Source organism: Scyliorhinus canicula, chromosome 1 (genome assembly GCF_902713615.1).
Source record: "Scyliorhinus canicula chromosome 1, sScyCan1.1, whole genome shotgun sequence".
Lineage (NCBI taxonomy): Eukaryota > Metazoa > Chordata > Chondrichthyes > Carcharhiniformes > Scyliorhinidae > Scyliorhinus > Scyliorhinus canicula.
The window spans coordinates 6,321,218-6,344,072 of NC_052146.1; the positions used below are offsets into that span (position 1 = coordinate 6,321,218).

The 22,855-nt window shown below is 48.0% G+C and overlaps 1 protein-coding gene and 1 non-coding gene across 13 annotated transcripts in view; both read left to right on the top strand.

Moving 5' to 3' along the window:
• Positions 1–22,855, top strand: part of ep400 (E1A binding protein p400) — a 197,429-nt gene that overhangs the window by 116,276 nt on the left and 58,298 nt on the right. For all 12 annotated transcript variants that reach the window (XM_038803932.1, XM_038804131.1, XM_038804405.1 and 9 more), the window contains 5 exons: positions 70–164; positions 643–962; positions 13,051–13,253; positions 14,468–14,637; positions 17,058–17,254. In XM_038803932.1, coding sequence (XP_038659860.1) covers positions 70–164; positions 643–962; positions 13,051–13,253; positions 14,468–14,637; positions 17,058–17,254 — 985 coding nt within the window. The remainder of the gene's footprint in view (positions 1–69; positions 165–642; positions 963–13,050; positions 13,254–14,467; positions 14,638–17,057; positions 17,255–22,855) is intronic.
• Positions 14,803–14,942, top strand: LOC119978766. The gene has a single exon (XR_005463566.1). It is a non-coding gene; the product is annotated as a small nucleolar RNA SNORA49 (small nucleolar RNA).

Below are 22,855 nucleotides of genomic sequence, written 5' to 3' on the forward strand. Positions count from 1 at the left end.
TGTAATTAACATGCTCTCTTCATGCTTCTACATTTACCACAAATCATAAATTTGTTGTCTGTTTTTCAGCGTCTTTCCTCACCACCAGAACAGTTAGTACTTCAGCATCTGGTGAGCACGGGGCAATCCTAAGGTCGATATCTTCTCTAGGGTCTGCTGCACAGGTAATCACGTTCTGTCAAACAACTGTAAAGATCGCCAGTGTCATGTCTGAGTGTCCATATTAATCTTCCAGGATCGATATTTTAACAGTTAATCAGATTGTGAAAAATTACGGGAGCACTGGCTTGTGTATCTTAGAACATAGAAGGCTATGATGTTATCCTAATCTTTGTATCTATATTATTTAAACTAAGCACCCTTATTGATGTTTTCCATTATAAATTACTTGCAATAGAAGTGTCTATGCAGCTTGTCATGCTGCAATTGCACTCTCCTGTCAATGGAGGCATTGTTGCACCATCACTGGTAGGAGAGATTGATAGTATTGTGACTTCAAGGAAAATGAACGGCATGGGTTGTTCTGCTGTTAGCACTCATCCCCAATGTTAATACTTCAAGAGCTAACTGTTGATATTAATTACTGCTTATTCAGTTTTTTTTCCCCCTGCCACATTTGAGAATCTTATTTCTGATCGATAGGATTCTATAGAAGAAAAGAAAAAATTCATAAAGGAGCGTTTGGACCGAATATTTTTGATCAATGAGAAACGTTGTTCTATGGTTCCCGTCTATGGTACAGAACTGTTGGGGGTTTGCTTCTTGATCGGTGAATATAGACCTTCAAAGCCTAAGTCGGCTGGGAATTCCTGGCTTTCGTCCGGTTATGTGAATTGCCGCAACTTTCAGCAATCAGTTAGTGACGCCTTTGCTGAGATAACGTGGAAAAGGACAGAGTCTTTGTCACGGGCAATCCTATCCCCAGATCAGATGCGAGACGGTATGCAAGACATCATTAAAAGGTGAACACTTTTACTGCATGATACGTCACAGCGGTTGGCGTAGATTTTACAGTAGTATCTCTCTAGCCCAGCTGAAGCCGCTGATGACCATCTTCCAATGTATTAAGCTGCTGATATCATGAGACATTATGGATTTCAAATTGGTCAGGTCTTCCAAATTAATGTGCAGAACCTCATCCAGTTTTAAAATGCTGTGCAGTTAACTCGATCTTGACCTAAAATTGAAGTAACATTGATCCTGCTACTCGATCAATAATTTCATCATTCGCAACGGGTAAAGAAAGTGAATAAAATATTTGGAACAAAAACTAAGGGTGGATGGGGTGTCTAGGGTGTTGACTAAGTTAAGGGGGGGGGTATTGAAAGTTGTTGAGACTGTATATGTCACATTGTTACCATACAGTATTAAGACTCCATATTTTTTTTTAATTTAGAGAACCAATTTATTTTTTCCAATTAAGGGGCAATTTAGCGTGGCCAATCCTCCTACCTTGTACATCTTTTTGGGTTGTGGGGGCGAAACCCACGCAAACACGGGGAGAATGTGCAAACTCCACACGGACAGTGACCCAGAGCCAGGATCGAACATGGGACCTCAGCAACTGTGCTAACCACTTGCGCATGTGTTGCCCTAAGTCTCCATATTTAAAACACAATGTGGAACTGTCGGAGGAACTTTACATTCAGACTGACGCCTAAATCAAAAAATCTAGTTAATGAGAAAAAATTAGCCATGGGAAAACTTGGATTAAAGGAGCCCTTTATTTTCTCAACATGGTTCATGGGGCCTTACAGCCATTGACTTACTTTTAAAATGTTGTCACTGTTGCCTCTCGGGCAAATGCAGCAACCAGCTTGCACACCACAAGGTTCTCATCTTGTCACGCCCAGCGACAAGGGGACAAATGATCAGTTAACCTGATCGGTTTGATGGAGGAATGTTGGTCATGAAACTGAGAGCTTCTCCTCGAGCAGTTGCATGGTATCTTTAAACATCCGCTTGAACAGGCCAACCTGATTTAAGGTTTCTTCTGTAAGGTGGCACCCCTGACCTTGCAGTCCTCCCTCAGCGGTGCATTGAAACATGCAGATTAGGAGCAGGGATGGGTTATTCGGCCCCTCGAGTCGGCACCATCATTTAGTAAGATCATGGGAACACAACACGGGCTGAAAAAGACTGGGAGAGTTTCAATGGTGGGGGACTCGACTGTAAGGGGAGCCGACAGGCGTTTTTGTGGCCGCGAGACTATCGATTGGTATGTTGCCTCCCTGGTGCCAGGATCAGGGATGCCTCGGAGTGACCGCAGGGCATTCTGAAGGGGGTTGGTAAGCAGCCATAGAACATAGAAGCCAGTAGCCAGTGGTCATGTTGCACGCGGATACCAGCGACATGGGTAGGAAAAGGAATTATGGGTAGCAATAAGAATTTAGGGAGAAGGGATTAAAGAGCAGGACTTGTAAAATTATAATCTCTGGATTATTTGCAGTGCCACGTTAAACTGAGTATAGGAATAGAAAGGTGGGTCAGATGGATGGAAGGCTAAAGTGATGGTGTAAAAGGGAGGGCGTTAGATTTTTGGATCATTGAGACAGTTTCTGGGGTAAGTGAGACCTGGACGGGCTGAACCTGAACTGGAATGGGTCCAATATCCTTGCTGGGGGTTTAACCTGTGCTTTTGTGACAGGGGGATGGGACACAGAGTAGATGTACAGTTGGGAGTCAGGTTCAATCAAATATAGAAGAAAAACTAGGTCAGTCCAGCAGACAGCGAAATCATGGACGTGATAAGGCACAAGGGGGGATTGGAAGGCTAAATTGCATCTATTTTAATGCAAGGAGCTTATCTGGTAAAGCAGATGGACACACCGTTGATTAGCACGTGGAATTATGATGTTGCAATCACTGAGACATGGTTGAAAGAGAGGCAGGACTGGCAACTTAACATTCCAGGGTATAGAGTTTCAGGTGTGAGATGAGAGTAGGGGGTATTGCACGTTTGATAATAGAAATTGCAGAGAGGTGCGAGAGGGATGGGGTTATTGTAGTAGGGGATTTCAACTGCGCCAATATTAACTAGAATCGTCGGAGCGTGAAAGGATTAGATGGGATGGAATTTTTTAATGTGCATTCAGGAGAGCTTTATGTGCCAGTGCGTAGATACTCCTACTCGAGATGGGGAAGTGCGAGACCTAATCCTAGGATATGAAGCCGGGAAAGTGGGCAAGCATTTTGGGGATGGTGAACATTACTCTAAGTTTCAAAGTCACTATGGGAAAGGATAAGGTTTGTCCAGAAATCAAGGGTGTGAACTGGGGGAAGGCCAATTTCAATATCATTAGACAGGATCTGGCAAATGTAGAGTGGGAGCAGCTACTTGTAGGTAAACCTACATTTGGAAAGTGGGAGTCTTTTAAAAGTGAAATAGTGAGAGTTTAGGGCTAATGTGCTCCTCTCAGAGTCAAGGGTAAGGGTGGCAAGTCCAGGGAAGCCTGGATGTCCATGGATATCGAGGGTTTAATAAAGGAAAAAAAAAGGAAGCATATGATAGGTATAGAGCATTAAAAATGGGGTAGACCCTTCAGGAGTATAGAGAGTGTATGGGGGTGCTTAAAAAATAAATTGGGGTAGGGCAGCACGGTGGCACAGTGGTTAGCACTGCTGCCTTATGGCGCTGAGGTCCCAGGTTCGATCCCTGCCCTGGGTCACTGTCCGTGTGGCGTTTGCGCATTCTCTCAGTGTTTGCGTGGGTTTCGCCCCCACAACCCAAAGATGCTCAGGGTAGGTGGATTGGCCACGCAGAATTACCCCTTAATTGGAAAAATGAATTGGGTACTCTTAAATTTAAAAAAATAAATAAATTAGGGTAAAGAGCGGCCACAAAATATTATTGGCAGATAGGTTGATGGGAACTCTCAAGATATTTTATAAATATATTAAGATTGAGAAGATGATCAGGGAAAGAGTGGGGCCTTGGGGACCAAAGGGGCAATCTCTGCGTGCAGCTAGAGGACATGGGCGAGGTCTTAAATGAATATTTTTCATCCGTATTCAATAAGGAGAAAGATATGGGGCGGGTATTTCCGTCCCGCTGCACCAGATTTCTGATGCGGCACGCTGTCGGGATTCTCCCGTTTCACCAGCTGGTCAATGGGGTTTCCCATTGTGGGGCAGCCCTGCACCGTCAGGAAACCTCCAGGCGCAGAATTCAGCCCATGGTAGGTGAAGATTTCAGTTGGGGTGGTGAAGTTCTAGAGCACGCTAAGATCAATGAGGATGAGGTATTAGATGGGTGCTGGGACCCTTGCTGTTTGTTATACACATTAACAACTTGCAGGTATAATTAGTAAGTTTCCAGATGACATCAACATTGGTGTGTGTTGTTGATGGTGAGGATGATAGTTTTAGGCTACAGACTGATATTGATCAGCTGGCAAGTTGGACAGAGCAATGGCAAATGGAATTTAACCCTGAAAAGTGTGAGGTTATGCACTTTGGGAGGTCGAATAAAGGTAGGATACACACAATGAACTGTAGGTCCCTCGAGAGTATTGAGGAACAAAGGGACCTTGGTGTACACGTTTATTGATCCCTGACGCTGGCAGCACAGGTGATGAAGAATACATACGGAATTTTTGCCTTTTTAAAAAAATTATAAATTTAGGGTGCCCAATTAATTTTTTCCAATTAAGGGGCAATTTAGCATGGCCAATCCACCTAGTCGGCACATCTTTGGGTTGCGGGGGTGAAACCCACGCAAACATGGGGAGAATGCGCGAACTCCACACGGACAGTGACCCAGAGTCGGGATCGAACCTGGGACCTCGGCGCCGTGAAGCAGCAGCGCTAACCCACTGCGCCACCGTGCTGCCCTAATTTTTGCCTTCATTAGCCGGGGCATAGAATATAGGAGCAGAGAGAGGTCTTGGTACAACTTTATAGAGAATTGGTTAAGCCACAGATGGAATATTGTTTGCAGTCCTGGATGGACGTAATTACTGAAGGGGGGTGTAGAGGAGATTCACCAGGATGTTGCCTGGGATGGAAAGTTTCAGGTATGAGGAGAGATTGGAAAGGTTGGGTTTGCAGAGAAGGGGGGATCTAATAGAGGGGCAGCACGGTAGCATGGTGGTTAGCATAAATGCTTCACAGCTCCAGGGTCCCAGGTTCGGTTCCCGGCTGGGTCACTGTCTGTGCGGAGTCTGCACGTCCTCCCCGTGTGTGCGTGGGTTTCCTCCGGGTGCTCCGGTTTCCTCCCACAGTCCAAAGATGTGCGGGTTAGGTGGATTGGCCATGCTAAATTGCCCATAGTGTCCTAAAAAGTAAGGTTGGGGGGGTGTTGTTGGGTAACGGGTATAGGGTGGATACGTGGGTTTGAGTAGGGTGATCATTGTTCGGCACAACATCGAGGGCCGAAGGGCCTGTTCTGTGCTGTACTGTTCTATGTTCTAGGTATACAAAATGATGAGAGGCATAGATTGGGTTTGTGGGCAGCACGGTAGCACAAGTGATTAGCACTGAGGCTTCACAGGGCTAGGGTCCCAGGTTCGATTCCGGCTTGGGTCACTGTCTGCGGAGTCTGCACATTCTCCCCGTGTCTGCGTGGGTTTCCTCCGGGTGCTCCGGTTTCCTCCCACAGTCCAAAGACGTGCGGGTTAGGTGGATTGGCCATGATAAATTGCCCTTAGTGATCAAAAAATGTTAGATGGGGTTACTGGGTTACGGGGATAAGGTGGAAGTGAGGGCTTAAGTGGGTCGGTGCAGATTCGATGGGCTGAATGGCCTCCTTCTGCACTGTATGTTCTATGTCTATCTATGGGCTGATCATAAAAGTCTTTTTCCCATGTCTAAGACCAGAGGGCATAAGTTTAAGGTGAGGAGTAAGTGGTTCAGACGGGACCTGAGGAAACATGTTTTCACCCTGAGGGTGGTGGGAATTTGGAACGCGCTATCTGAGAGGGTGGTAGAGACAACATTTATGAATCATCCAAATTAGCACTCAAATCGCCAGGACAGAATAGAGTATGGACCAAGTGCTGGTAAATGGGATTAATGTAAATTGGTATTTGATGGTCAGCATAGACATGGTAGGCCAAAGGGCCTGTTTCTGTGCTGTATGACTCTATGATTCGGACTCTATTGCTGATTGTGGTCTCAACTCAATTTTCCCGCATACCCCCAGTGATCTTTGACTCCCTTGTTAGTCAAGATTCTATCTAACTCCGTTTTTAAATAATCAGTGAAGGGCAGCACGGTGGTGCAGTGGTTAGCACTGCTGCCTCATGGTGCCAAGGTCCCAGGTTCGATCCCGGCTCTGGATCACTGTCCGTGTGGAGTTTGCACATTCTCCCCGTGTTTGCGTGGGTTTCGCTCCCACAACCCAAAGATGTGCAGGCTAGGTGGATTGGTCATGCTAACTTGCCCCTTAATTGGAAAAAATTAATTGGGTACTCGAAATTGATGATAAAAAATTAAAAAATCAGTGATTGCTCCTCCATCACACTCTGGAGAAGATAATTCCAAAGGTTTCTCCTCCTGTCTTAAATGAGAGAGCCCTTTAAACGGCAGTCCCTAGTTTTAGGCACTCCCAGAAGGGGAAGTATCCCTTCAGCATTCACCCTGTCAAGTCTCCTCAGGTTCATGTGTTTCAATAAGATCATCTCTCATTCTTCTAAACTCCAATGGACAGAGCCCCAACCTGTCTGTTGGGCTGTGAGGGTGAAATCCACGCAAACACGGGGAGAATGTGTTGGGTACTCTAAATTAATTGTTTTCAAAGATTGGAAAAAAAATAATTGGGTGCTCTAAATTTATTTTTAAAAAAGGAGAGAAAAAAAGAATTTTGTAAGTTTCTATGAAATCCCCTTTCACTCTTCTAAACTCCAATTAATATAATCCTAACCGACATTGTCTCTCTTCCTAGGACAGTCCCGCCATGCCAGGAATCAGCCTGGTAAACCTTTGCTGCACTCCCTCCATAGCAAGAACATCTTGCCTCAGAAAAGGGCACCAAAACTGCACACAATACTCTAGGTGTGGCCTCACAAATGCCCTATACAATTGCAGTAAAATATTCCTATACTCAAATTCCTCTCGCTGTGAAGGCCAACATACCATTTGCCGTCTTTACTGCCTGCTGTACCTGCGCTCTTACTTTCAGCCACTGATGCACGAGGACACCAAGGTCTCGCTGAGAATCCACCTCTCTCAATTTACACCCATTCAAATAATAATCTGCCTTCCTAATTTTGCTTCTGAAGCAGATAACCTCACGTTTATCCACATTATACATCTGCCATGCATGTGTCCACTCACTCAGCCTGCCCAAATCCAGCTGAAGCATCTCTGATCCTCCTCACAGCTCACCCTCCCACCCAACTTTGTATCTTCTGCAAATTTGGAGATAATACCCAAATCATTCATATATAATGTGAACAGTTGGGGTCCTAGCACAGATCCCTGCGGTACCTCACTAGTCACTGCCAGTCAGCCAGAGAAAGGCCCATTTGTTCCAATATTTTCCTTCCTGTCTGCTAACCAGCTTTCTACCCATCTCAAGACACTACCGTAATCCCATGCACTTTAATTTCATATTAATCTGCCATGTGAGACCTTGTCGAAAGCCTTCTGAAAGTCTAAATAAACTGCATCCACCGGTTCTCCCTGGTCAACTCTACTAGTTACAACTTCAAAGAATTCTGGTAGATTTGTCAAGCATAATTTTCCTTTCATAAATCAATGCTGACTTTGTCTGATTACACCACTGCTTTCCCAATGCTGTGCTTTCAAATCCTTGATAATGGACTCCAGAAACTACCCTACTACTGTGTTAGGCTCACTGGTCTATAGTTCCCTGTTTTCTCTCTATCTCCCTTTTTAAATAACGGGGTTACATTCATTACCCTCCAATCTGTAGGAACCATTCCAGAGTCCAAAGAGTTTTGGAAAATTACCAACACTAGATCTAGGTCAACTATTTCTAGGTCAACTTCCTTAAGTGCTCTGGGATGAAGATTGTCAGGCCCTGGAGATTTGTCCGTCTTCAATCCCATTAATTTCCTCTTCCTTTGTTGAATAACCCCTTTATCCCAGGGATCAGGCAACTGAGCTTCCCGTGAACTGCTTCTAATGCAGTTATGCCCTTTCTTAAGGAGATCAAAACTATACATCGTACTCTAGATGTGGTCTCTTCAATGCCCTGTACAACTGTAAAGGTATCCCTACTTTTATATTCCAATCCCTTGCAATAAACACCAACTTTCCATTTGCCTTCCTATTCGCTTGCTGTATCTTCAAACTAACGTTTTGCAATTCATGTACCAGGACACCCAGATCCCTCTGTGCCACAGTTTTGCAGTGTCTCACTATTTCAATGAGATGCTGTTTACCTATTATTCCTACCAAAGTGGACAAGTTCACATTTTCCCTCATTATACGCCATCTGCCAAATTTTTGACATTTTATAACCTGTATCTTATTGTAGCTTCCTTATATCCTCGAAACGTACTGCCCGACCTATCTTTGTGCCATCAGTCCTTTCATCCTAGTCCTTGATATAGATTAGGTGGGGCTGCTGGGTTACGGGGATAGGGTGGAGGGTAGGCTTGGGTAGGCTCTTTCAGGGGCTGGTATAGACTCAATGGGCCAAATGGCCTCCTTCTGCACTGTAAATTCTATAATTCTGAATAATAAGGTGGTAGAGTTCTGCAGCAGATGGGCAACAAGGGCAATGGATTAGGAAACCATGGCAGGTTCAGGGGCTGTTTAGCACTGTGGGCTAAATAGTTGGCTTGCAATGCAGAACAATGCCAGCAGCGCGGGTTCAATTCCCGTACCGGCCTCCCCAAACAGGCGCCGGAATGTGATGACTTTAGGGGGCTTTTCACAGTAACTTCATTGAAGCCTACTTGTGATAATAAGCGATTGTTATTATTAGGATTTAAACAAGGACTGGTTGGATACCAGGATAAGGAGGTGCATGTTTATTGGGTCCAGAATCACAGGTAGGAAGCTGATGAGTGATTTGGAAGGAGAGGCTCCGTGGATCAATGGTCTAATACAGCCCCAGTAGCTACAAATTGCTGTGATTAGACCTGGTGACCACTTTTCATAGGAGACCATTGGGGGTGTGTTGGATTATGCATGGTCTGTGCAAAGGTTGAAGCAGTTTGAAAATAGATGGGTAGGAGGGATGGGAGGGGATAGTGGGATGGAGTGGGGGGGGGGGGGGGGTCAGAGGGGTGGTTAAAGGCAGGTTTTGTATTGAATTTTAATACAAAAACCAAAATATGATTGGGCAGCACGGTAGCATAGTGGTTAGCATCAATGCTTCACAACTCCAGGGTCCCAGGTTCGGTTCCCGGCTGGGTCACTGTCTGTGCGGAGTCTGCACGTCCTCCCCGTGTGTGCGTGGGTTTCCTCCGGGTGCTCCGGTTTCCTCCCACAGTCCAAAGAAAGAAATAGAAAATAGAAAATCGCTTATTGTCACGAGTAGGCTTCAATGAAGTTACTGTGAAAAGCCCCTAGTCGCCACATTCCGGCGCCTGTCCGGGGAGGCTGGTACGGGAATCGAACCGTGCTGCTGGCCTGCTTGGTCTGCTTTAAAAGCCAGCGATTTAGCCTGGTGAGCTAAACCAGCCCCTACCAGATGTGCGGGTTAGGTGGATTGGCCATGCTAAATTGCCCGTAGTGTCCTAAAAAAAAAAGAAAGTAAGGTTAAGGGGGAGTTGTTGGGTTACGGGTATAGGGTGGATACGTGAGTTTGAGTAGGGTGATCATTGCTCGGCACAACATCGAGGGCCGAAGGGCCTGTTCTGTGCTGTACTGTTCTAAATCTAAATCTAAATGATGACCTGAAATAAAGTCTGCTTGTAACTGGAAGCATAAAGCTTTGGAGAAATTCTTGAAGGAGGAGGGAACTGATTGCTCTGTAACCTGTCCCAGCCTGCAGGCCTGGTTCAGCAGCCCAAAACAACTCTCATTTATAGATACAGTAATACACCCCAATTCTCTTTATCCGACACAAAATGCGACATTTTGAGTGAGATATTGGGCCAAATAGCCAAAAGCTTGGACAAAGCGAGATATTTTATTGAACATCTTAAAGGAGTGCAAAAGAGGTGGAGAGATTTGGAGAAGGAATTGCAGAACTTCAGGGCCCAGGCAGCTGAAGGCACGGCCACCAAAGGTGGAGCGAAGGAAATCGGGGACCTCAAGAGGCCTGACTTGGAGTAGCGCCTGAGGAGGACTGTTGGGCTGGCTACAGAGATGGAGCAGGCAATGCCATGGAGGGGTTTGGATGCAACAGTGTGCTGAGTTTTTATTCACGATGCTCTGTGAAGATATTTTGGTTTAGTATAGGATATGTAGGTGAATCCGCAGTGCTTTTTAAATTCTTGCTGCAAAAACTAATAGTGTGGCTGAAAGGTTGGAATTTTTTTTTATTGTTTTCTCCAGTCATAATGCTGGAGGCTACTTCACACCCTGGCTGTATTTCTCCAATTTCAGAAAGAATCATCATTTAACTTTCCATTGTTTTGTTATTTACAGATGTGTAGAAAGCAAGTAAATTCAGGTAAAAATCATAACCCAAGACACAAAAACAGCTATAATAGGGAGAAAGAAATTGTATTTGTATGTAGCCTCTTACCTGTGTCAGCATGGCCTCAGGCCCTTCACTGCCAAATAATTACTTTTGTATTGTGATTTCTGTTGTTATGTAGGAGAATGCAGGCAGCCATTCGTGCGCATAGTAAGATCCCACAAATGATACATTAGATAAATGGCCAGTGAATTGATTTTGGTGGTTGTTGGTTGAGCTATGAATGTTACCAGGATACCAGGAAAAATGCCTCTTCTTCAATTAAAGTCAGTCAATGTTCTTGACTGAACTGTTAATGTTCACCTGAACAGCACCTCCTTAGCACTGTGCTGGAAAACCAGCCGATTATTTAGTCTAATGAATACAGCATCTTAGCTACAAATGTAGATGTGCATTAGAAACTGAAACGTTTCACCTGAAGTTGAGTAATTGTTAACTGTAGGTGTATTTCCTGAGTATATACATATCTGCATACATAGACCAAGGATGCTAAAGTTCAATTTCAGTCAACAAATTCTCCGTCTTTAGTGTTATTGGGCTGGATTCTCTAGATGCGATTGAGAACCAAAAGGAATCCAGGTGCCAACCCCATATCTTTAGGTTTTTCTTTAGTCATTTGGGGCGGCACGGCGGCACAGTGGTTAGCACTGCTGCCTCACAGCGCCAGGGTCCCGGGTTCAATTCCGGTCTCGGGTCACTGTCTGTGCGGAGTCTGCATGTTCTCCCCGTGTCTGCGAGGGGTTCCTCCGGATGCTCCAGTTTCCTCGCACAGACCAAAGATGTGCAGGTTAGCTGGATTGACCATGCTAAATTGCCCCTTAGTGTCCAAAGATTAGGTGGGGCTATGGGCCTAGGTAGAGAGCTCTGTCAGAGGGTCGGTGCAGACTTGATGGACCAAATGGCCTCCTACTGCACTGTCGGGATTCTACGAGTTACTGGATGTGGCCATTGCAGGCTAGGCCAGCATTTATTACCCATCCCTAATTGCTGTTGAACTCAATGGCTTCCTATGCCATTTCAAAAGTCAACCACAAGTCACATTTAGGCCAAATCAGATAAGGACGACAGATTTCCTTCCCTAAAGGGACATCAGTAAACAGGATGGTGTTTTATGACAGTTGACAATGGTTTCATGGTCATCATTAGATTTTTAATTCCAGATTGAATTCAAGCTCTACCATCTGCTGTGGTGGGATTTTGACCTGGGTCCCCAGAGCAATACCCTGGGTCCCTGGATTACTAGTCCATTGACAATACCACTGCGTCACTGCCTCCCTTCGAGGCCACCGCCTCCCTTCGAGGCCACCGCCTCCCCTCCAGGCCACTGCCTCCCCTCCAGGCCACCGCCTCCCCTCGAGGCCACCGCCTCCCCTCGAGGACACCGCCTCCCCTCGAGGACACCGCCTCCCCTCGAGGCCACCGCCTCCCCTCGAGGCCACCGCCTCCCCTCGAGGACACCGCCTTCCCTCGAGGCCACCGCCTCCCCTCGAGGCCACCGCCTCCCCTCGAGGCCACCGCCTCCCCTCGAGGCCACCGCCTCCCCTCGAGGCCACCGCCTCCCCTCGAGGCCACCGCCTCCCCTCGAGGCCACCGCCTCCCCTCGAGGCCACCGCCTCCCCTCGAGGCCACCGCCTCCCCTCGAGGACACCGCCTCCCCTCGAGGCCACCGCCTCCCCTCGAGGCCACCGCCTCCCCTCGAGGCCACCGCCTCCCCTCGAGGCCACCGCCTCCCCTCGAGGCCACCGCCTCCCCTCGAGGCCACCGCCTCCCCTCGAGGACACCGCCTCCCCTCGAGGCCACCGCCTCCCCTCGAGGCCACCGCCTCCCCTCGAGGCCACCGCCTCCCCTCGAGGCCACCGCCTCCCCTCGAGGCCACCGCCTCCCCTCGAGGACACCGCCTCCCCTCGAAGTGAGCTCAGGGCCCAGGTGATGGTGCAAGAAGAACCAAGAGATGGGAGCTGCCTGCTCCCAGGAGAGATGGCAGTGGGAAAGGCAGGCAGCACCTATATTGGGGGGGGGGGGGGGGGGGGGGCTCCAACGGCCTTGACGATTAGAGCAGGTGGCTTCTTAGAATATCAGGAATTGGAAAATGATTATCGTACAGCGCAGCATCTGGTGCCGGTTGTCCCGTCATACGTGCGGTATTAACAAATAAAAATAATAATTTTTAATCCCCCCCCCCCCCCCCCCCCCCCCCCCCACAATGAACCCAACAGCTGGGCACTAAAATGCAGCAGACCTGAAAGAGTTTAATAGCCCAGTAAGGGAAGCAGGTTGCTGGTTCCCTATCGTGCCTGCTCCCTGCCTCGCCCCCAGGGGCATTTGTAAATCCAAACCATTGTTTTATAATTTTGCTGAAGCCGTCTTCTTTCAAAACCTCAGTCGTTGTCTCTATTTGAAATGTGGCAAGTTTATTTTTCATTTCCATTGAGGGTAGTCTTTTTTTTGCAGTGAAACTTGTATTAAGAAGTGTTATGCCTTTTCCACAGGGTTCACTGTGTTGTCCCAAATGTAGTGGCGCCTCCACCAATTCTGTACACGTTTAACCCACCACCTTCTTACACGCACCGCATGCGGCTATTTAAATCCAATCTTAAAAAGGAGCTGGCTCCGTACTCACAACAATTGCAGCAGGTTACGTCGACAACGATGATACAGTTAATTGACCCGAGGCTTGTGCAGTTTGACTCAGGTTAGTAAAATAGAGGACATGCTCTCTTCTGAAATGTGATTTTTGTTGTTGTTGTTGTAGACAATGACCTTCTCTGCAATTTGTGATGGCGCTGTCATTCCACACCTTGCTACACACTCTTCCTTTTTGTCTTAAATATCCAGTTTATTAACAGTCAGGTGAGAAAGCCGCATTTAAAGGAGTGAGGGACTTGGCAGATTTTAAACTCGTAAGACGTAGAAGCAGAATTGGGCCACTCGGCCCATCGAGTCTGCTCCGCCATTCAATCATGGCTGATATTGTCTTATCCCCATTCTCCTGCCTTCTCCCCAGAACCCCTGATCCCCATATTAATCAAGAACCTATCTATCTCTGTCGTAAAGACACTCAGTGACTTGGCCTCCACAGCCTTCTGCAGCAAAGAGTTCCACAGATTCACCACCCTCTGGCTGAAGAAATTCCTCCTCATCTTTGTTTTAAAGGATCGTCCCTTTAGCTTGAAGGGAGAAGAGCAGCTTGGCAAACAGCCAACCAATAAGATTGGGAAGCCAGTGGATTTTAATAGGTGTCACTTCTTAATATACTGCTGGCTAATATCCAACAACAGCTAGCATTTATACGGTGCCTTTAACATGGTAAAACATCCTACGGGTGCTTCAATTAAAAAATAATAATAATAATAATCTTATTTTTCGACACTGAATCACGAGTTGTTTATGACAGGTGAGCAAAGTTCAAAGATTAAACTCTGGGATGCTGCAGAGGCATGAATTGGAGGAACCCCGAAACGACTGAGGATGTCGACAGGCAGCATCCGCCCATCCATTATAACAACAGGATGGGCTTAGTGCAGGGCTCTGAGGAGAGGGTCCCTACTTTGGGACGACGGCAAAGTTCTGGGCTGAGGAGGTCAGCACTTTCCCTGGCGGGCTCCAGCTCTTCTGAGCTCCTGTTGAGCAGCCTCATCTCTTGGTTTTCGGGACTGCGTATTCCTGATGCGGAAAATCCTCAGTTGCAGTCCCGTTCAGGCCATTGTCATTGAGTCTCAGGGACGGAAGACAGGAGGGAATATGTCTAACTGCGTTGTGCCGACTCATGCCAGTTTCTAGGGAAGGTTTGAAAATATCCCCTGGTTTTTAGTTCCTCACCTTCAGTTTTATTGGGGAAGTCGGTCACCAGATTGAAATGCGATCAATTGCCAGGTTGAACTTTGGTTTTGATTCATCTTTACTCAGGGAAATTGGAAGCACTGGCTGTTTTACTTCACAAACTGAAATCAGAAAGACGGCGGGTGTTGATATTCACACAGATGGTCCAAATGCTGGATATTCTGGAGAGTTTTCTGGATTACCACAGTTTTGCTTTTGTGAGAGTTGATGGTAATGTTCATCTTAATCAACGACAGGTATGTTTTTTAAAAAGTATTTTATATCGACTAAATGTGTGTATATATATATATTATATATATGTGTGTGTGTATATATAAAATTCCAGTCTGTTTTTAATATTATCTCCAGTTGTTCAGATTTAATGGCTGATGGTACCATTCTTTTATGTGGCTGATGCAGTTTCCCCCCATCCTTACTGCAGGCACAGTAAAACCTGTACTGTGCACTGTCATTGTCCTGGGGGTAGATTAAAACACCCTTTTTCCCTCCCCAGCAAGAATTGATATAGTATTCTCTGGGGCCTACAGAATGGGCTAACAACAGTTTAATGCACAGGCGTAGAACCACAGAATGTTTACATCGCAGAAGGAGGCCATTGTGTCCTCGTCCTCATGCTGGGTCTCGTCTGTTTATACTTGACCAGTCTCAGAGTCAGCCATATACTCTGTCTCTTAATGTCCTTGGCATTTAGGGATGTGGCGATCAAGGTTACCTTGTTCCTATTATTCTGGACAGTGACCAGAAATGGAACTGGACTAGCCGGATAAATCCGGTGGCTAGAAGAGCAGGACAGACAATGGGAATTCTGTAGCGAGTAACATGCCTCCTGACTCGCCAAAGTATGTCCACAATCTGATAAGCACAAGCCAGGAGTGTGATGGAATTCTCGCCACTTGCCTGGATGAGTGCAGCTCCAACAACACTCGAAGAAGCTCAACACCATCCAGAACAAAGCACTCCATCCACCACCGTAAACATTCACTCCCTCCACAATGGACGAACAGCTACAGCAGTGTGTGCACTGCGGCAACTCACAAAGTTGCACCTTCGACAGCACCTTCCAAACCCATGAACTATTCCACCTAGAAGAACAAGAACAGCAGATGCACGGGAACACCACCTGCAATTTCCCCTTCCAAGCGCCACATCATCCTGACTTGGAAATGCATCTTGAGGATGGTAGGATGGGCAATAGATGTTGGCCTAGCCAGTGATGCTCAAATCCATGAACAAATAAAAAAAAAATACTTCCCAAGAACAAATATCCATATTTTTTAATGTATAAACAATTAAAGTGAAAGCTTACTACTCCCTATGCACAATTTGGCAAAATTGTTCAGGTACACTGAGGGAGAATTCAGAATGTCCAAATTACCTAATAGCACGTCTTTCGGGACTTGTGGGAGGAAACTTGAGCATCTGGAGGAAACACATGCTGACACGGGGAGAAAGTGTAGACTCCGCACCGAAATGACCCAAGCTGGGAATCGAACCTGGAATCCTGGCACTGTGAAGCAACAGTGCTACCCACTGTGCTACCATGCTGCCCATAGTGCATGTTACCATAGAGACGTGGTGTAACGACAACAATCTCTCCCTCAGCGTCAGCAAACCTAAGGGGCTGGTCATTGACTTCAGAAAGCAAAGTATCATACACACCCCTGTCTGCATCAATGGTGCCGAGATAGAGATGATTGTCAGTTCCAAATTTCGAGGGGTACGCATCTCAAAAAAAATCTGTCCTGGTCCAACCATGTTGACGCTACAACCAAGAAAGCACAACAGCGCCTATACTTCCTCAGGAAACTTAAGGTATTCAACATGTCCACACAGACTCTTACCAACTTTTACAGATGCAACATGGAAAGGATCCTATCTGGCTGCATTACAGCCTGGTATGGCAAGTGCTTGGCCCAAGACCATAAGAAACTACAGAGAATTGTGAACACATCCCATCCATTGACTCCATCCAAACTTCCCGCTGCCTTGGGAAAGCAGGCAGCATAATCAAAGACCCCTCCCACCCGGCTTACTCGCTCTTCCAACTTCTTCCATCGGGCAGGACATACAAAAGTCTGAGAACACACTCGAACAGACTCAAAAACAGCTTCTTCCCCGGTGTTGCCAGACTCCTGAATAACCCTCTTATGACGGATCTCTCCACACATGTTCTCTACTGAGTAGTACTACACTCCGTACGCTTCACCCGGTGTCTTGTTTATGTATTTGCGTTGTGTATTTATGTATATCCTATGTTTTTTCTTGTATGAAACCATCTGTCTGGACTGTATGCAGAACAATACTTTACACTGCACCTCTTTACATGTGACAGTAAATCAAATCCAAATGAAAAGTAAGGTCAGTTCTGCAACCCAGCAGAGTGCACAGCTCGAGGAACCTCAACAGTAACTTGTATTTTTATTGTATGTGTGGTATTTGTGTACAGTAAGAAGTCTCACAACAACAGGTTCAAGGAGCAGCGCTCCAAAAGCTTGCGATTTCAAATAAACCTGCTGGACTTTAACCTGGTGTTGTGAGACTTTTTACTGAGTCCACCACAGTTCAGCACCGGTATCTCTACGTCGTGACGTTTGTGTGTATGTGGTATTTGTGTGTGTGAGAGGCTATCTAATCCTTGTGAACGTTCTATTCACAGGCACTGATGAAACTTTTTAATACGGATAAGCGCATCTTCTGTGCCATTCTTTCCACCCGAGGTGGTGCTGCAGGGGTTAATCTGATCGATGCCGATACTGTCATTGTGTATGACAGTGACTTGAACCCAACCCTAGATTCACAAGTCCAGGAATGGTGTGACAGAATTGGAAAGTGTAAAGATATCCATATATACAGGTATTGTGCGGAAATGACATTTGTTTAATAATGTGAAGAATATGCACTGTATCACTGCATTTGTTATGTTTGGAGCTTGCATTAATTAGACCGGGCCTTTGTGACATTAACCTGGATTGTATCGGCAATTATTTTCAGATTGGGCAGCCAGATCTTAACAATTCAGAGAGACAGAAAGGTTCTTGATTAATAAGGGGATCAGGGATTATTGGGAGAAGGCAGGAGAATGGGGATGAGAAAAATATCAGGCATGATTGAATGGCGGGGAAGACTCGATGGGCCGAGTGGCCTAATTCTGCTCCGATGTCTTATGGTCTTCCACTCTGCTTTTTGTCTATTAACCCATTCTCAATTCATATTCATATGTTTCTCCCAATCCCAGGCGCTGTGATTTAATTTACTAAGCTCGTGTGTGGAACATTATCGAAAGTCTTCTGAAAATCCAAATATACCGCATCCAGTGACTCTACTTTATCTATGTTACAAGTAACATCCTCAAAAAACTTTGTTAAACATGATTTCCGTTTCATAAATCCCTGTTGACTCTGCCCAGTTTTACCCGATGTGCAGCTGTCACATCCTAGATTCCAACACTTTCCATACTACCAATGTTTGACTAACAGGTCTGTAGTTCTCCATTCTTCCTCGATCTCCTTCTTTAAATAGTGCGGTTTGCTACTTTCCAGTCTGCAGGAACCTTCCACGATCTATAGAATTTTAAACGATAATCACCAGTGCATTCACTATCTCCCTAGCCACCTCCTTCGTCATTCTGGGATGAAGCTCATCTGGACCAGGGGATTGATTTATCAACCTTCAGTTAACGTTTCAAATACTAATACTAATTTATTTTAGTTCCTCTGTTTCACAGGTACCTAATATTTCTGGGAGATTTCAGTATCTTCCGTAAAGACAGATGCAAAGTAACTGTTTAGTTTCTGTGCCATTTCCCTTATCGCCACTATAAATTCCCCTGATCCCACCTGCAATGACCCACATTTGTCCTTGCTGTCCTTTTTTCCTTTTCACATACCTAAAGAAACTTAGAGTCGACCTTTATGTTCCTCGCTACTTTGTATTCGTCTTCTCTTTTCCGTTTCATCGGTTTCGTGGTCCTCTCTTGCTAGGTTCTAAATTGCTCCCCATCCTCCGGCTTACCACTTTTTCTGGCATCCTTGCATGCCACTTCCTTTACTGTAATGCAATCTTTAACTTCTTTTACTAACCTGCTTTTAAGGGAGAACTTTATGCAGAGTAAAGACGTTCATTATCGTCTTGAAATTACTCTTGTGTTAAAAATATGAAGCTGCTTCACAATAAAGCAAAATATCAAATTTTAAAATGCATACTTGTTTGTGATATAAAGTGAACTTGCAATTGATACAGAATTTTGAGCTGGATTCTTCGATTCTGAGGCTATGTCCAAACTCCGACGTGGGAACAGTGGCGTTTTACGACAGAAGAACTGGCGTAAAACAGCCACCGATCCTCCGTTTGGCCGGGGGCTAGCATACCGGCAGCATAGAGCACCCGGCTCTACCTGCCGATACGGCATGGAGAATTGTTGGGTCCGTGGCCACGCATGCGCACGGCGGTGGCCTGCAGCGACCGCGCCGTGCTACATGGTGCTGGCTGCTCGCTGATCCGGCCTGCGAAATAGTCCCTTCACTTCGGCCGCCTCGCACCCCCCGGACCACTTCCCACCAGTGCCCCCAGCCCCCCCCGCCCGCGGATTGGCCTTCCTCCCCGACTGGTGGCGCTGAGTTCGCCGCCGGGTTGCAAATGGATGAGACCACACGTGACTGCCGCCGTCGGAAACTCGGCAGGTCGGGGGCAGAGCATCAGGGTGCGTGCTATGTCAGGGCAATGTCCTGAGGCCATCGATACGTGCTGGAGCATCGCAAAAGTGCGCCACCCCCGATTTGGCCGGGAACTTTGATTCTCCAGCCGATCGCCGATGCGATTTCGGTGTCGCCAAATGGAGAGTCCAGCCCCTTGTGTCTAAATAACTTCTTGCCAAATTAATTACTGTTGAAGCGCAGTAACTACAGTTCTCTAAGTAAACACTCCACCAAAATAAGAGTGCCGGAGGACTGGGGAGTGATCAGTGTAATATTTTCTAAAGGTAAACTGAGTAAACCAGGTTGTTATTCACTCATGGGTTGTGAACATCGTTGGCTGGGCCAGCGTCTGTTGCCCTGCCTTAATTGCAGTTAGGCACCAACCACGTCGCTGTGGGTCTGGAGTCATGTGTAGGTCAGACCGGGTAAGGACGGCAGATTTAATTCCCTGAAAGACATCAGTGAACCAGATGGGTTTTTCTGGCAATTGACAATGGTTTCATTCCTTTCAGATATTATATTGAGTGTAAATTCCACCGGCTGCCATGGGATTCAAACCGGGTCTCGGCAGCGTTACCCCGGGTCTCGGCAGCATTACCCTGGGTCTCGGCAGTATTACCCCGGGTAACGGCAGCATTACCCCGGGTCACGGCAGCATTACCCCGGGTCTCGGCAGCATTACCCCGGGTCTCGGCAGCATTACCCTGGGTCTCGGCAGCATTACCCCGGGTCTCGGCAGCATTACCCTGGGTCTCGGCAGCATTACCCCGGGTCTCGGCAGCATTGCCCTGGGTCACGACAGCATTACCCTGGGTCTCGGCGACATTACCCTGGGTCTCGGCAGCATTACCCTGGGTCTCGGCAGCATTACCCCGGGTCTCGGCAGCATTACCCTGGGTCACGACAGCATTACCCTGGGTCTCGGCGACATTACCCTGGGTCTCGGCAGCATTACCCTGGGTCTCGGCAGCATTACCCCGGGTCTCGGCAGCATTACCCTGGGTCTCGACAGCATTACCCTGGGTCTCGGCGACATTACCCTGGGTCTCGGCAGCATTACCCTGGGTCTCGGCAGCATTACCCCGGGTCTCGGCAGCATTACCCTGGGTCACGACAGCATTACCCTGGGTCTCGGCGACATTACCCTGGGTCTCGGCAGCATTACCCTGGGTCTCGGCAGCATTACCCTGGGTCTCGGCAGCATTACCCTGGGTCTCGGCAGCATTGCCCCGGGTCACGGCAGCGTTACCCCGGGTCTGGGCAGCATTGCCCTGGGTCTGGGCAGCATTACCCTGGGTCTGGGCAGCATTACCCTGGGTCTGGGCAGCATTACCCCGGGTCAAGGCAGCATTACCCCGGGTCATGGCAGCATTACCCTGGGTCTCGGCAGCATTACCCCAGGTCTCGGCAGCATTACCCCGGGTCACGGCAGCATTACCCTGGGTCTCGGCAGCATTACCCTGGGTCTCGGCAGCATTACCCTGGGTCTTGGCAGCATTACCCTGGGTCTCGGAAGCATTACCCTGGGTCTCGGCAGCATTACCCCGGGTCTCGGCAGCATTACCCCGGGTCAAGGCAGCATTACCCTGGGTCTCGGCAGCATTACCCCGGGTCTCTGCGACATTACCCCGGGTCTCGGCAGCATTACCCCGGGTCTCGGCAGCATTACCCCGGGTCACGGCAGCATTACCCTTAGTGTTGGGTGGGGTTACTGGGTCATGGGGATAGGGTGGAGCTGTTGACCTTGGGTAGGGTGCTCTTTCCAAGAGCCGGTGCAGACTCGATGGGCCGAATGGCCTCCTTCTGCACTGTAAATTCTATGAAATTACCCTGGGTCTCGGCAGCATTACCCCTGGTCTCGGCAGCATTACCCCTGGTCTCGGCAGCATTACCCTGGGTCTCTGCAGCATTACCCTGGGTCTCGGCAGCATTACCCCGGGTCTCGGCAGAATTACCCCGGGTCTCGGCAGCATTACCCCGGGTCTCGGCATCATTACCCCGGGTCTCTGCGACATTACCCCGGGCCTCGGCAGCGTTACCCCGGGTCACGGCAGCATTACCCCGGGTCTCGGCAGCATTACCCCGGGTCTCGGCAGCATTACCCCGGGTCTCGGCAGCATTACCCCGGGTCTCGGCAGCATTACCCCGGGTCTCGGCAGCATTACCCCGGGTCTCGGCAGCATTACCCCGGGTCTCGGCAGCATTACCCCGGGTCACGGCAGCATTACCCCGGGTCACGGCAGCATTACCCCGGGTCACGGCAGCATTACCCTTAGTGTTGGGTGGGGTTACTGGGTCATGGGGATAGGGTGGAGCTGTTGACCTTGGGTAGGGTGCTCTTTCCAAGAGCCGGTGCAGACTCGATGGGCCGAATGGCCTCCTTCTGCACTGTAAATTCTATGAAATTCTATGAAATTACCCTGGGTCTCGGCAGCATTACCCTGGGTCTCGTCAGCATTACCCTGGGTCTCGGCAGCATTACCCCGGGTCTCGGCAGCATTGCCCCGGGTCTCGGCAGCATTGCCCCGGGTCTCGGCAGCATTGCCCCGGGTCTAGGCAGCATTGCCCCGGGTCTCGGCAGCATTGCCCCGGGTCTCGGCAGCATTGCCCCGGGTCTCGGCAGCATTACCCCGGGTCTAGGCAGCATTACCCTGGGTCTCGGCAGCATTACCCCGGGTCTCGGCAGCATTACCCCGGGTCACGGCAGCATTACCCCGGGTCACGGCAGCATTACCCCGTGTCACGGCAGCTTTACCCCGGGTCATGGCAGCTTTACCCCGGGTCATGGCAGCATTACCCCGGGTCATGGCAGCATTACCCCGGGTCACGGCAGCATTACCCTGGGTCTGGGCAGCATTACCCTGGGTCTGGGCAGCATTACCCTGGGTCTGGGCAGCATTACCCCGGGTCAAGGCAGCATTACCCTGGGTCTCGGCAGCATTACCCTGGGTCTCGGCAGCATTACCCTGGGTCTCGGCCGTATTACCCCGGGTCTCGGCAGCATTACCCCGGGTCTCGGCAGCATTACCCCGGGTCTCGGCAGCATTACCCCGGGTCTCGGCAGCATTACCCCGGGTCTCGGCAGCATTACCCCGGGTCTCGGCAGCATTACCCTGGGTCTCACGATTGCTAATCCAGCGACAATACCACTATGCCACTGCTTTCTTTTGCCGGTTAATTAGTTCAGCATCTTTGTTTGGGGAAAATGTTGGTATCTTTATTTGTTATCTTTAAAGATGAACAAGATTAGCCCAGGCTAATATTCTGTAAAACTCGAGTTCAAATCCCACCACAGCAGATGGTGGAATTTAAATTCAGTTCACAAAAATCTAGAATTGAACGTTGCTCTCCGTAATGGTGACTATGAAACCATGACCGTAAAACCCCACCTGGTTCAACTAACATCCTACAGGAAAGGGAAACTGCTATCCTTGCCTGGTCCATATATCTCTTCGAAGAGTCATAAGGACTCCAATTGTCCACTCTGTTTCTCTCTCCACAGATGTGCTGATTCTTAGCAGCATCTTCTGCTTTTATTTCAGCAAAGTACTCAATTGTGCAAGAGTTCGCTTTAAGAAATCCCACCAGGGCAGCTCGGGTTGGACAATGAATCCAGCTGTGTCAGTGATGTCCGTGTCCTGAGAGTGATTTCTTTGTCTTGTTTTGTTTCTGAGTGACCTGCCTTCAGATTTGTAAAGATAAAGGTAAACTTTGCTAACCAGGCACTCTGTAAATTTTGGAACCTCTGTGTCACCTTCCC